This window comes from Miscanthus floridulus, chromosome 19, assembly GCF_019320115.1.
Source record: "Miscanthus floridulus cultivar M001 chromosome 19, ASM1932011v1, whole genome shotgun sequence".
Lineage (NCBI taxonomy): Eukaryota > Viridiplantae > Streptophyta > Magnoliopsida > Poales > Poaceae > Miscanthus > Miscanthus floridulus.
The window spans coordinates 115,434,118-115,449,332 of record NC_089598.1 but is presented as its reverse complement, the minus strand read 5'-3'; the positions used below and the strand labels follow the sequence as shown (position 1 = coordinate 115,449,332).

The 15,215-nt window shown below is 52.8% G+C and overlaps 3 protein-coding genes across 3 annotated transcripts; 1 reads left to right on the top strand and 2 right to left on the bottom strand.

Annotated features, from left to right (window-relative positions):
* The first annotated feature begins 3,352 nt into the window (after nt 1-3,352).
* LOC136527759 (aldehyde dehydrogenase family 2 member C4-like) lies at nt 3,353-8,147 on the top strand. The gene is made up of 7 exons (XM_066520601.1): nt 3,353-3,605; nt 5,807-5,949; nt 6,073-6,546; nt 6,645-6,818; nt 6,947-7,087; nt 7,255-7,460; nt 7,533-8,147. Exons 1-7 carry the CDS (start codon nt 3,461-3,463, stop codon nt 7,804-7,806), a joined length of 1,557 nt encoding a protein of 518 aa, XP_066376698.1. The 5' UTR covers nt 3,353-3,460; the 3' UTR covers nt 7,807-8,147.
* Nucleotides 8,148-10,879: 2,732 nt separating this feature from the next.
* On the bottom strand, nt 10,880-11,644 carry LOC136529281 (multiprotein-bridging factor 1c-like). Its single transcript, XM_066522363.1, has one exon. The coding sequence runs from the start codon at nt 11,588-11,590 to the stop codon at nt 11,123-11,125; it is 468 nt and encodes a 155-aa protein (XP_066378460.1). The 5' UTR covers nt 11,591-11,644; the 3' UTR covers nt 10,880-11,122.
* Nucleotides 11,645-13,957: 2,313 nt separating this feature from the next.
* On the bottom strand, nt 13,958-15,064 carry LOC136526663 (BTB/POZ and MATH domain-containing protein 1-like). Its single transcript, XM_066519258.1, has one exon. The coding sequence runs from the start codon at nt 15,062-15,064 to the stop codon at nt 13,958-13,960; it is 1,107 nt and encodes a 368-aa protein (XP_066375355.1).
* Nucleotides 15,065-15,215: the final 151 nt, after the last annotated feature.

The following is a 15,215-nucleotide window of genomic DNA, read 5'->3' as shown; positions in this document are numbered from 1 at the left end:
TAATTTGACATTTGTTGCCTTATTATTGAGCATTGCTAGTAAGCTTAGAAGCTTTGTGTTTTTGCATCACTAGCATGTGTAGCAGCTCCCCGGTTGCCAAAGTACTAGTGCAAAGGTATGTGTGACCTTGCTCTAGCATTGATTAGGTGAGCTCTAGCTAGCCCAGCAACTTTATTACCTAATTACGATCTTTATAAGGTGCTTGTGAACTTAGATAGAGGGGTGTAGTCTTGGCTACACCGATAGTTTTAATTCCGTATTTATTTTGGATAGCCGGCGTGATTCATCTTAGAAAGAACTATTCACCCCTCTAATCTGCCATCTCGACCCTACACCTTGGATCAAACCGACTTGAATAAACGGCAAAGATTGGATCTCAATGGCGGTGGAAAACTGACTTTCGAAGCGGAGGCTGACTGGTGGGACCCATAGGCTGGCCGACCTATAGGTGGGGCCAGCTGGCCCCACATGGCAATCCCTCGGGGTCTGCTTCGGTGGAGAGTCTTCTAGAACCTTCCCACGTTGTTTATGTGGTGGAATTTCATAATTTCCTTTGACGAATAGGTCCCCCTTGACGGTTTTCTCAATAAACCCTATTGAAAACACAGATTCACCAAAACTCATGGAATTTATTAGTTTAAACCCTTATACCTATGTTTGATGATGGAATTAAGTATAAATGCAGGTTATGTTGACGGATTGTAATTGGTGTTAGTGACCATCAACACTGCTCCAGGAAGACAATGGTAGCATCCAAAAGACACGAGGATTTATACTGGTTCAGTTTGGAGCCCTACATCCAGTCTCAGAGATAATCGAGTTCATGTTTCTCGCTTGAATACTCTAAAGTTCTTACAATGGGGGTGCAAGAATGGTGGAAGAGTAAGAAGAGCTAAAGCTAGGAGATGGGCAGCCCGAAGGGAAACTTCAGGGGCCCTGCTATGATGGAGAGTGAGTGAATGAGTAGGGGACTCAGAATCTCTAGAAAGGGTGCCATGGCTGCCTTTATATAGAGTTCGAGGCTAGGGCGCATACAATGGAGGAGGTTCCCCTGACTGAAGGGTCGTGAGCCTAAGGGGGTCCTAGCTAACTTGGCTTGCAAGCTACGCCGTCTTGAGGTGCACGTCCGGGCGTGGTTGTCGTCACGGTCCTGTGGCCACGTCACGTCGTTGTGCGGTGTGGTGCTCATTATGCTGGCCGTGGCAGCACTGTAGGCACGGTGGTGGTTCGCCAGCCGTCCTATGCGACGTGGTCCCCACCGTGGTCTTCGTCATCGTCTTCTGGTTTCCTAGGGCGTCGTACAGGAGTTGGTAGTCGCTCCTAGGTCATCGATCGCCTGGTTGTGTTGAGGAGTTGAGGGCCACGATCTCGATTGCTGGGGTCGTGGTTCCCCGTCGGTCTTCAAGTCAATGCCTTCATCATGGATCACATCCCGTAGTGGGTGGGATCGTACATGCGTCTTGTTGGGCCATATCTGGCCGGTGGTCATCGTACCCGTCGTCATCGCCTGGGGCGGTATTGTCTTGTCCGAGCTGCGTGGTGCAATGTTGGTGTCTGATTGGACCTAGGTGATTGTTGTCCCATCGGCCCTTGCGAGGTTAGTGCGGTGTACCTGTCCTTGTCAGAACAGGCATGCTTGGTGGGGCTCGACCTCTCCCCGTCCCTTGCAGGGGTCATGACGGGGGTGAGGTCGTGCGCCTCTCAAACGCCGTGTAGCTAAGGCAGGAGGAAAAGGTCGTGGCCGACCCTGGTCTTAGCGTTCGGCCTGGTTTCCTCGGCCCAGCCATACCTCGGTCGTTCGGGCCTTCGCTAGCTGATCTATTGCGGGCTGTGTGGTCTGCTAACTAATCGATGCCTTGAGACACCCGGGGATTATGACCCTGACACCCCTCGAGACAATGGGCAACATACTACCCCAGTGGGTGTGGGCCTGAACCGGCCTTTCCTAGTAAGGCCAACCCGTAGCTCTCCACGTGGATGACACATAACCCTGGCTAGTGGTTACAAATAGTTCGCGCCGCTCCTCCCTACGACTCTGCTGCTCTTGCTTGTGCAGCCGTGCAGGTAAGGCTGGATGAAAAACTCAAAGTTCGTTAGCTCACTTGACTTATGGTTAGCTCGGCTCGGCTCGACTCGGCTCATTGCGATTTTCTAACAAGATGAGCCCAAGTTTAGCTCGTTAGCTGTAACAAGCCACCTCTGATCCCGAGCCAAACGAGGTGAACACAGTATTAGTGTACCAGAAAAATCAGCTTATACTTTAGGGCCCACACAGGCCACGGCCCATTCGCCCTCCCCAACCCAATGTCTGTGTGATCCCCCGTGTAGTTGTCCTCCCATCCCTATCTCTCTGGCCGCCGCACGCAAGAGCCGAGATGCGACCGAGACCGGGGCACCGCCGCACCGCGCCCCTCTCTCCGACTCGACTCCCCAGCTCCCGTCATCTCCCCTCTTGATCTCCCAGCGCGCTATTGTAAGCCAGCATCCGAGCTGAGCTCACCCCTGATAGAGGACTTCACTGCAAGTGCTGCAAGCTTCACGCGATGGCAGTCGCATGCCCGAATGCCGTATCTATGGCCGTGGTCCGCGAAGTTCTGAATGAGCTCCACCGTCTACACTCTCTCAAAGCTCTGCTTGCTTTCGATTTGAGATTGAGCTGTCGTTGCTGTCAGGTCTTCGATGGCTTCTACAGATCTTCCTTTGTGATTGTCTCTCGAAGTGGATTAATTTGCTTCTTGCTTTTGGTACTGAACCAAGGATACGTGAACCATTTTTTGTTGATTTCTTTGTTGAAGTAGATTTTTTTCTTATTTGCTATACTGAACCAAAGATACATGAGCGTTGATTTCTTTGCTGAGTGAAAATTTTTCCTTCTAGCTCACGAGTTTACCGAGCTGGGTCGAGCCAATTACCGAGTCAAGCGAGCTAACTTTTTAGCTCGTTTTGTTAACGTGCTGAGCTGAGCCGTTTTTTATACTGAGCTGCACCGAGCCGAGCCAGCTCCAGCTCGATATCCAGCTCTACCAGTCTTGCAGGTCTGGTGGTGTAGTAGCTCGGGCTCGAATCCAACGTTGCTGCTCGGCTCGCAGTGGCCCTGTTCGTTTATAATTGGTCTTTTTTTAGCTTGTTTTTTTAACTAGAATAATATTTTTTTCTCTCAACAAATAAGTCGGAATAATATTTTGATTTGATTTTTTAGCTAAGTGAACGGAGCCGGTGCCTGGATGCCTTTGGGGCCCATTTCTCCGCACCGTGTGCGATGTGTGAATGTGTGATCAGAGCACAGATTGACAGCGAGGTTGGTGGCGGGGGTCTTCTATAAATTCCAGCACCAGGAGACCGGCCCCTGTCCCCCTCTCCGCACAGGCTCATCACACACACAGCGAACACTCCTTCGCCCCGAGAGAGCGGGTAGCTAGCGAGAGACAAGAGGGCGGCAGCGGCAGCGGCGGCGGCGGCCATGGGGAGCAAGAGCAATCGCAGCGGCGCGGACCGGACGGTGGGAGAGGAGGAGAAGAAGAAGAAGCGCGGGGAGCTGTTCGAGGTGCCGGAGATCAAGTTCACCAAGCTCTTCATCAACGGATCCTTCGTCGACGCCGCCTCAGGTACCTGTACTACCTCACCCCAGCACCCACTCGTGCGTATCTCGCTTCCTGCTTCGCCCGTTGCTGCAATGCTGCTTGTGCAGCCGCTCGTCGGGAACGAGAATGGTTTCTTGCTTCCGATTCGTACCGAATGGAGACCGATCTGGATCTCTGATTGCGATTGCTCCGATTCCTGACACCCATAAGTGCTTCTTTTTCGTTTTGGAAAGATTGAGCCGACAGCTATGCATGACCACTGGCCATCCAAGTAGCTCTCTGCCTCTCTGCCTCTCTGTGATGAGTAATGAATGACATACTAAACGACGATGTCTCGTGGTGGGCTGTTTAGAGAAATACTGCTGGCTGATTCATATAAATAGTATCCATATATCGTTGCTGGTTACTGACTGGTTCATATAAATAGTGTCTATAAGGGGTGAGAAATACTAGTTCATATAAATAGTATCTATATATCGTTGCTAGCTGAAATAGTGTCGATAAGGGGTCTGGCCAGCCAGCCAGCCCAGTCAGCCGGCCCCAGCCGATCACGCAGTTTGCTGGCGAGTTATTAGCAGCAGGGCCCGGGACAACTGTATTACCAGGAGGACAGGAGGTCACGTACGCTCTGGGTTTCGTTTCGTCGGCGTGCATGTTCACGTCCCTAGGTCGCTCGAGATTCAGGGCAGGACATTATTATTGCCACCTAAAATCCTATCGATTTCCTGCACACAAGTTAAAACATGCATTCTACACCCTCCGTTCGTAGAAAATCCAATTTTAGAATAGTATCACGTGTTAGTATATTGACTTTAACCAATTATAAATAAAAGATATAAATATTTATAATATTAAATAAATATTATTATATTAATTATAAAATATATTTTTATAATAAATTAATTTAGAGTTATAAATGTGAATACTGTTTTCTAGAAAATTTGTCAAACATGTACCACTTTACGTGACATGTAATTGTATTCTCTACGGAGAGGGGTAGTACATCATTTTATGTGTCCGTCCGCGTGTATATTGTGCAGACCGGCCTGTACAGACGGAGTATAGCTCAGTGACAGTGACACGTACGAGTACTACTCATCACAGTCAGCGAATTATACAGGACATTAGAAAACGTGGCAAAGGTACGGGGAAGCTCCGTAGTGGACACCACAGTCCACAGGGGACACCCTCTGAATATGTGATGCAGGTGTGCTGGGAATGGGACGTCCTTGCCTGCTGTCCCGTACTCCCGTGTCCGCCGTTCGTCGGCGCCTGTGAAATCCGTGCCTGGGTTCGTGTCCTTCACGTAGGGGCAGTTCGGCTGTCGTGATAACCAGCCGGATGTCACCGTGATTTTTATTGATTACTCTCTCACAAATTCCTATAGATTTATTCAGGTTTTTATAAATTCCTCTAAACGGGCCGTACCAGCGTGCTTGCGTGAGAATGTGAGAGTGCGTACAACGTACTCCTCCATCCCGTTGGTTGCTTTCTTTCACTTGGCTAATTGCCTAATTCTGCAACAGAGGATTAGTGCACTCCCGCTCCGGTCCATACTTAAATTTTTTTACACTACAAACAAGGTTATTCTGCACTCTGCACCAGAAGAAATGCTGGTCGAACTCGAACTCTAGAAGAGCTGAACAGTTTCACGTGAAAAGTTTCTACAAAAATTGCCACCCACATTTTTCAAAATAACAATCACTTAATCGATGTGTCCATGTGTGTAACTTGATCGATGCGTGCATGTAAAAACGACGACGTACGAGGCCTGTGCTGCGCTGTTGCATGACGTGACTGCTTGAGTGTTGAGAGTACTCTCTCTGCTTCTAGAAACCTGAAGCCACGGGCGTCCGCTTTGGATATATTCTACCGTTAAAAAAAGCGCCGCTTTGGATTCTATACGAGTCAAACTTTTTTGTTTCACTAAATTTATAGAAAATATTAGTAATATTTGTATCTTTAAATAAGTTTATTAGTATTATTGGTGCATAATAACTAGGTAACATACTATGTGTTTGGTTGGTGAGACAATCAGGGATGGGATGGATGAGGTGATCCCAGTTTTGTAGTATTTGGTTTAAAGCCAGGTGTGATGGAGGGTATCCCATTAGAGAATATTCTTGGCATATGCCACTAAAACAGGGACGTAACCATTCCTCAATGTTGTACAATGTATCTATTCTATACACCAAACTGTGTGTAATTGTTTGGATGCTGTTCAGGCCGGACGTTTGAGACCAGGGACCCGCGCACAGGCGACGTCATAGCCACCGTCGCCGAGGCTGACAAAGTGGACGTGGACTCGGCAGTGAGGGCAGCCAGGGACGCCTTCGATCATGGCGAGTGGCCACGCATGTCTGGATCCGTACGACATTCTCGACCTTTGCACGCACACACAACTGCATTTATTTTCCACACCCTTGGTAGTCGTCAACTCGTCATCGTCGATGATTAGCAACGAGGGCAATGCAACAACATTGGCATGCAGGAACGGGGGCGGATCATAGCGAGGTTCGCCGACCTGGTGGAGCAGCACGCGGACGAGCTGGCGGCGCTCGAGAGCCTGGACGCCGGGAAGCACCCGGCCATCACCAAGGCCGTCGACTTCGGGAACGCCGCGGGAAGCCTGCGGTACTTCGCCGGCGCGGCCGACAAGATCCACGGCGAGACGCTCAAGATGCAGGCGCAGTTCCAGGGGTACACCCTGCGCGAGCCGCTCGGCGTCGCCGGGATCATCATCCCGTGGAACTTTCCCTCCACCATGTTCGCCATCAAGGTCGCCCCCGCGTTGGCCGCCGGCTGCGCCATGGTCGTCAAGCCCGCCGAGCAGACGCCGCTCAGCGCCCTCTACTTTGCCCACCTCGCCAAGCAGGCGGGGATCCCGGATGGCGTCATCAATGTCGTGCCTGGCTTCGGTTCAACGGCGGGAGCTGCACTCGCGTCTCACATGGACGTTGACATGGTACTTACACTGACAACAGCGGGCGAGCAATCTCGTTGCTGCTGCGGCACAGCATCTTAGTACAAAAGTTTGATGGCGTTCGTTCCTGCATGTTTCAGGTGACTTTCACTGGATCCACAGAGGTTGGGCGCCTCATAATGAAGGCCTCCGCGGAGAGCAACCTGAAGCCTGTTTACCTCGAGCTCGGCGGCAAGTCCCCGCTCATCATCTTCGACGACGCGGACCTCGACATGGCCGTCGAGCTCGCCGTCAGCGCCAACTTCTTCAACAAGGTGGACGAACATGCATGATGCACTTCGTTTTTATTTCAGTGTTTATAGCCATACGTACGTGGCCAGTGAGCTCGAGCAATAACTGATCAAACGTGCGCACATCGATCATGCATCCGCGCTGTCATCAGGGAGAAGCCTGCGTCTCTGCGAGCCGTGTGTACGTGCAGGAACGCATCTACAGCAGATTCGAGGAGAAATTGGCAGAGAGGATGAAGAGCTGGGTCGTGGGAGACCCTTTCAGTGATCCTCGTGCCAACCAGGGCCCTCAGGTCAGTAAACCTCTGACGCATCATCATCATGCCCTCTAACCAATCGGCAGTTTTTTGCTACTTTTCGTAATTTATTTTATGCGGTGGTGTTTTTTTTTTTTAATTTTAAGTTAAGCCAGAAGAAGCCCGGAACCATAAGGTTGATCGATATTGCTAATGTTGTGCAGGTGGACAAGGTTCAGTATGAGAGGGTGCTCAGCTACATCGACCATGGCAAGCGAGAAGGGGCCACTCTTCTGACCGGAGGGAGACCCTGTGGCCAGAAAGAGAAAGGTTACTACATTGAGCCCACAGTTTTCACCAACGTCAAGGAGGACATGATCATAGCAAAGGAGGAGATCTTCGGACCTGTCATGTGCCTGATGAAGTTCAAGTGCGTAACAAACCGACTCTTAGTAACACTCCAAACGAAATCTGATTGGAGTGCGTTTAATTTGCTGCGCAGGACGGTGGAGGAGGCGATCGCTCGGGCGAACGACACTCGGTACGGGCTGGGCGCGGGGGTGGTGACCCGGGACCTGGACGTGGTGAACCGGGTGGTGAGGGCGGTGCGCGCCGGGGTGGTGTGGGTCAACTGCTACTTCGCCATGGGCAGCGACTGCCCCTTCGGCGGCCGCAAGATGAGCGGCTTCGGCAAGGACGAGGGCATGCACGCGCTCGATAAGTACCTCGCCCTCAAGTCCGTCGTCACCCCGCTGCGGGCCTCGCCATGGATGTGACTGCTTGGCCGTGCTGCCTGTGATCGCTTCAGTCTGTGTCAACAACGTTGTTACTACTAGTAAGTAGACCTACAATAGCAGAGGTCAAAAGATAATAATGAAGCCACAGATGATGTGACCCACACTAGTCGATGCTGATAGAAATTGGTGGGAAAGAGACACCGATCGACGGGTACTGCTGGGCTCAGCTGGGACTGGGAGAGTGTTGCGATGCACGCTGCATCACCGTTCGTTTTTCTCGTTCCTTCGTTCTAGGCTGGATAAGGAGCTCTCTCGAACCTAGATCTTTGTTCATTCCCTCGATGCTAATATAAGTTTCTTAGATTTCACTGGTCAGACGGGCAGAGCCCGGCTTCTAGATCGATCGAGCGCATGCACCAGCAGCACCTTCCCCTGGCACGGTCAGCGAGTCAATTTCACTCCCACTTAGTCACTAGACTTACATGGTCCACGACACGATTCCACGGCGCGTGGGTCGTCGATTCAAGTCCTTTCGTGAGTCGTGACTCCTAATTAAGTGCCTAAGTGGAGTGTGCTCATCATGCATTTCGATTTTGTTTGCATCTTCTTCAGGAATCAAACGAGCGAGGTGGCTTGAGAGCCAGACGGCCACTAACTACAGCGCCTGCTCTCAATAGATTCACCTCGCGGTGCCACCCCCTGTTGCCCACCGCGTACGTCACAGTTTTCTTTACCTACAGCTTGCAGCTCTGAACACACCACCAGCTAGGACTAGGAGTAGTTCCTTTGCAGGGTCTCAGCCCATGGACATGGAGGGGCTACTACCCATCTCAATCAGCTACCTCGCGCTTCTCATCTCGGCGTTCTTCAGCCTCTCGAGGATGCCGCAGCCTGCGCACGGCCGTCACGAGGCACCGGCTGGCAGGGGGAGGCAGGGTGGGGTGGGGAGGAAGCACGCACGGGGAGGAAGACAAGGGTCGCGGGATAACTTTGTCCATAAAAATAAGGGCGTGGGTAGCGCCTGGACGTTCGTACACTAGGACCCGTCCGGACGCTCGCGCGTGCCAAGATCGAATCGAGCGAGGGGAAGTGGAGAAGCAGAGACGGGAGGGGTGGGATTCATACGGAAAGAGCGAAGTGATGAAGGCGACGGTTGATTCATTGTGGTTCTCAGGGACATGACGCAATGCAGAGATTTTCTGCCCATCGGCTGGCTGGTGCCGCGATCCTGCGACGGCTGCTCAGACCGAAGCACATGTGGCTGACGATCGCCACGGGCACGGGTCTAGATGCGAAGACGGTGGTGGCAGCGGATCCTCACGAGCCGATAAGACGAGAAGACTTTGCGGCTAGCTTGCTGCATACTACTTCGCATGTTGTGCGCCTGCTACTCGCTCCCTCTCCCTCTGCTGCTCGTTGGAGTACTTCGTATTGTGTTGTGTGCCTACGTCTGCTGTTGAAGCATTTGCTGCAACATATCTCTGAAACAAAGTTAAACATTTGAAGCATACGCTTGCAACATATGTGTAGCCACCGCAACATATGCAATATCCACATAAAATACTTGCAACATAAATTTGAACAGGTGAAATATTTGGAACATACGCTTGCAACATATGTCTATAGCTACTGCAACATATGCAATGTCCAGATAACACTTGCAACATACGTCTGAAACAACTAAAACATTTGAAACATACACTTGCAACATACATTTATAGCTATTGCAACATATGCAACACCATATCTACTTTTGCAACATCCAAATTCAACGCATGCAACATCCAAATAAAATATATGAAACATACATCTAAAACGCATGAAACACACGAAGCTCGATGCGCCGAAGTGGCATGGAGGTCGCGGGTACGGAGCTCATCGGTGACACAGACCTCGACAAGTGAATGGAGCGCGGCTGCGGCGGAAGACACGGTGAATCTGTGTCATTTTCTAGTCTTACGTCACCATCGCTGTCTATTAGTCTATGTAGCTCAACTTTAACCCCTGCGGGCAGGGCCCACGAGGCGCGGGCAGGGGTGCGCGGCACGTAGCGCAGGTGGGAGGTGCGGGCGGCGCGCAGCGTGTGCAGGGTCCGTCCGGACCGACGGACGCCCTATAGGTATCATTATCATATTTTAAAAAATATTTAGCTAGCATATTATAGTATTTTTCTTTGATATAAAGAATTTTTTTTTTCCGAGAAGCCCTGCCGGCTAGCCGAGCAATGACTTCGCCACTGACACCAGGTGCTAACCGTATGTTGTGACGTCCGCTCAAGTAAGGCGTTGATCTTCGCCCTATTCATTTTGGCTTGTTTGGTTGATAAGTTATGATTGAAAATACTATTAGATAATTTGGTGTGAGAGAAAAATATTATTCGCTGACTGAAAAAATACTAACTTATAAGCCAAACATGACAAAACGAACAGGCTGCTTATGTCATGCATTCACGTCATCCATCCCTCATGTTGTATTATTGGAGTGGGACGATAAGAGTAAACGGCGGTGGTGTCAAATGGGTACACGAGAATCAAAGTTGATGTGGCTCCGCGTCCGTCCGGTACTCTAGAAAAAAATCGAACGCTCGGCTCAGAGCATTTTCATAAAAATAACCGAGCGAAACCACTGCCCTCACGTATCAAACTAGAATGATATCCTTTCCATATATACCCAGTTACCCACCAATCTTAGATACTGGCTCACAGGCGACTTCTAATCTTTAATCATTCGATCTTAAGTAACAAACAAAGGGCTGTCGTGATTTCCATGGCTATATAATTTCTCGTATGCGCCACTGTTCGGTAAGCCTTGCTGTGGCCGTGCTGCTGCTGCTGCCACAGCAACAGCAAGGCTTAGGATGGTGCAGTAGGGGATTGTATATCTGATACTCTGATCACCTAAGATGTTCTTTGTAGATTACCTTAATACCTTTTACAGAGAAATCGCAGTCCTGCTGTTAACAGTTAACTGGAGGAAGGACGCTGCAGTAGGAAATCAATTCTCAAGAATTTAACTGCTCTGGCGTGATGTCGTCTCTATGGAAATCATCACCTGTTCGCAGTTCGCATGAGAACAGAGGAAGCAGGGAGCTCTAATAAAATTTTGGGAAAAAAACAGAGGAAGCAGAGATTCATTCACAAGATCACTCGTAAAAACCGTAATATTGGGAGCAAAGAGACCAGGTAAAACCACGGGGCCAAATTGAAACCACTTGCCCGCTGTCATTTACCAATCAAGAGATCACCCAATCACGATCCTACAAACAGAAACTGCACATCCGATTCACCGCCAATTCAAAGCAGATGTCAAGCTATCGACGGTGTAATCTGCACAAGGCCATCACATTCACATCACATCACTTGCCGCCGGCCGCCTGCAGGGGCGCGCCGACGCCCTTCCCGCGGAGCTTGACCACGAGGGCGCGCTCCATCTTGGCGAGCACGGCCTGGGCCGGCGCCGCCTTGCCGCTCTCGTACTCCTGCACCACCTGCGCGCGCTCGTTGATGCGCTTCGCCAGCTCCGCCTGGCTCCACCCTTTGGCCACGCGCGCCTTCTGGATCGCCGCGCGCACCTCGGCCGCCACCCGCTCCACCGCCGCCGGCTCCGTCGTCTCGTCCAGCTTACGCGCGGGCGCCACCGCGGGCGCGGAGTGCTTGTTCGTGCCCGCCGCCGACTTGCGCACCGTCTCCACGGCCGCGCCCGACCGCAGCGCCTGGTTCACCGCCTTCGCCGACTTGAGGTCGGACGCCTTCGGTTTCGTCCGGCGCAGAACCACCGGCTCCCAGTCCTGGGTGATGTTGCCGCTCAGCCTACCCGTCGGCATCGTTGCTTCTGTCTCTACTCCGACCTCCTTGTGCTTATGATCTCGAGCACGGTGTTGATGAGACTGTGGACGGAATGGGGCCGTGGAGGAATATATAGAGGGTGCAATGGCGGTCGAGAAGGTTCCTGGACCGAGCTCGTGTGTCGTGTGTTCTGGAAGGTTCAGGGAGGGGATTGGGTTGCATCCGAACCGTTGATTGGAGCAGGACAGCGAGTCAGGCGGCTGCCGGTTGCTTCAAAAACTTGGCCGCCACGGAAAATGGGAAGTCTTTTTCTGGTAAAAGAATTGGCGCCCACGGAATGGACGAGCCCATATATCTTTTTGGGCCGCAGCCCAGGGTAGTTGAAAGAAAGACCGCCACTTCCGACGCAGAAAGACAACCACTTGGCCACGCCGCGTGCTATTCTGTGGATACCGGATCCACCAAAACTCAGTGCATACTCCTTTCCAATGGTGGACACGTGGAGACCCTGCAGATCCTACGTTCGTTGCCAAGCGTCTCTCCACGTTGTGCCGTCGTGCGCTCGTACATCGGCTGACGTCATAGCGCAAGCCGAGCGGGGGAGTTCCTGAAACGCTACACACGTACACGTGTCACTTATTCACCCTGTTCGCCAGGCTTATTTAACCAGCCAATAGTATTTTTCTCTCACAATAAACCAGAATTGGTCAGACCAAACCAACCCAGAAACCAACCAGCGAACACGCCGATTGAGACTCAGTATGCACGGACTCTCAATGGATGCGGTATGCACCAGATTTTTTTTGCGGCGAATGGACACAAAGTGCAGAGCCCCTAGCAATTCTAGCACGAGCCCTGCCCAGCCCCAGCGGGCCAGCGTGAGCCACGGCCAGCCCAGACCCAAGCTGGCCGCTGTCGAGGAGCCCGCGGAGCGCAGCCATTGGATCCGTCTCCTAGGGGCCAGATCTGCTCGACCCCCACTCGGGCCGGGCGCTGCCGCTGCAGGCCAACACTGGGGCCAAGCCTGCCTGGCCATGACGACCGGGCGCACTAGGGCGCGGCTACCTACCACCGCGTCCGCCACCTGCCGCACGCCGGGCCCTGACGGGGCTGGGACCGTCGGATGGGCCCTCGTCGGTGTCCGCAGCCTGTACGGGCCCGCGCGCGCACACCGTTCCCATCACGGGTGGTGGCGCTGTGCTGGGCTACAGGCGCGGGATGGCCTCCGTCGAGGCCAACGTGTGCCGCTCCGTGCAAGGCAGTAGCTCGTCGGGCACCACCGCCTAGCCGAGCCGGACGCCCGTGGAGCTAGAGAAGGAGAGCCACCACCCGGGCGCCCCGCCCACGTAGATCCACAGCTTGACTTCCTTCTCCGACGCATAGGCCCGCAGCTCGCGCAGCTGGACACAGACTGACTGACGCCGCGCGCCCCGTCAAATCCAGGGCGAGGATAGCTTTATCTGTACCTAGAGGACACGGATCCCGCTATTCCCCGGTCATCTTGCTCACTGCCGGCCATCCTTCTCGCCTAGAAGCCAGAGCTCGACATGCGGGGGAGCTAGAGGAGGAGAAGACGGAGGGGGGTGGAAGCTGCTGCGGGGGGAGCCTTGTTGGCCGCCGCAGCGGGCCGCCGCCGCCGCTAACCAAAGAGCGATGGCGACAGCCGGGGAGCAGTTGCCGTGGTGGGTTTCGGCGGCGGGGAGCTGGGTCGCCCGCAGGAGCTCTTTCTTTCAAGCCAACAGGAACTTGGGCTTTAACAAGAGTTTCGTCCCGTAAAACTTTTATCATTTCTCTCTTCATAAATATATCGTCATGTCTGCATATTTAATGTTTATAAAGCTCTATAAAACTCACCGACACGCACTCTAAGATAGTTCAACTCAAGAGTCATAAAATTCAGGCTCGATAAGTAAGACAGTAAAAGTTGTAAAGGATCTTCATCGGTAGCGACAGGAACATGTTTCATCTGGCACTCACACCAACCGTACGTGACAATGCCGTCACAACGGAGTCACGTCGTCAGCAGCGTTGGCAACACCAGTGCAACTACTACAACCAAACAACTCTTCTTTTCTTTTATGATTTGTGAAACTGACATTACTGTGCAACCCAATGGATGTATCGTTCATCCAACACGACCAAGTGACTAACACACAGGAGATTCTTAGATAACGAAATAAAGTTCTCTCTTTTGATGTAACGTATCGACCAATAATGCATATATATATAGGCGCATATCTAGTTCCTTCTACAGTGTATTCAAGAAGTAGACCACTGCGTTACAAATTACAATTGCTCTTTCAGAGCAGCAAGTCGTAAAACCGCTTGTGCTGATTTGTATGACTGATTTTTTTAGAGAGAAAAATATTATACCATGATTTATAAGCCGACTTATAAACTAGCTTTTAAGTGCAGCCGAACACTCCGAACAGTTTTGTCAACGGATCCAAATAGCGGGATTTAACCACGCTAAAGTCAAAATACATCGATCCCTTCTCCTGCAAAACGCGCTCGTCCTTCGCCTCGATGCGCGCTTTGATCTCATCAAAAAGTGAAGGGAAGCTCTGAATCAGCTGAACGTACCCTTCCGTCAAGACCACCTTCTTGAAGTTCTTGTCCTCGACGAAGAACTCGAGGCACTTGTTCTTCAGCTCCGGGCAGCCGTGCACCTCGGCGCAGATCAGGATCGCACCCACGTTGTCCACCGACAGCATGTCACGCAGCCTCTGCGCACACACGACCTTGAGCATGTCCACCGCGTAGCGGTCCGCCGCCGCGAGCAGCGCCAGGAAAAAGTTCTCCGACGACGAGCCCTCGCCGTCGAGCTCCGCGGGCAGCGTGTCGGTGTACATGAACCGCAGCATGGCCCCGAACGTCTCCGGCTCGATGTCGTGTATCGTGACGGCGGGCGTGGTGGCCTCCGCCATGGATCCGAGGAGCCCCGCCCTGAGCACCGGCGAGCGCGCCGCGAGAACGGCCCGGTGCGCCCGGAACGTCTCGCCGCCGACAGCGAACGCGACGTCCGAGCCGTCGCCGCAGTCAAGCAGGCGGCCGAGGCTGGTCGCGACGTCAGGCGGCGGCGGCGTGGGCGCGGCGCCGTGCAGGACGATGACCCCGCACACGAACGTCACACGGCCGTCGGGCGCCGACGACGACGACTCGAGCTCCAGGTCCCTCCACCGCGCGAAGTGGCTCCACCCCCACGCGCAGAAGCCCTCCGGCGGGTGCGCGCGCACGCACCGGTTCTGGTGCACCGGCGACGCCGCGCCGTCGCCGCGCAGGAGGAAGGCGTCGAAGACGGCCGTCACGTTGGTGGCTGACTGGGTGACGAGCTCCAGGAACAGTGACAGGTAGTCGCCCCTGTCGTCTTTGTTATTGCCTCGCGGGTAGCACCTGATCCGCCAGAGGTAGCCGCCGGCGGAGAAGTTTTGGGAGTAGATGACATCGCCGATGGGGAGGTTCTTGGCTTGCGAGTAGTCGAGCTTGAGCTCGAGAAATCCGGAGCCCAACATCTTGTTGCCAAAATTTGCGTACGCAGCATTGGGTTTGTTGCACGGAGAGAGTATATATTAGGTAGTCCTACTGAGGATCAAAGTGCCCGTGAACGTTTCGGAGTTGGAACCTGTTGCATGTGCGTGATGAACTCGGAGTCTCTCTCGGACG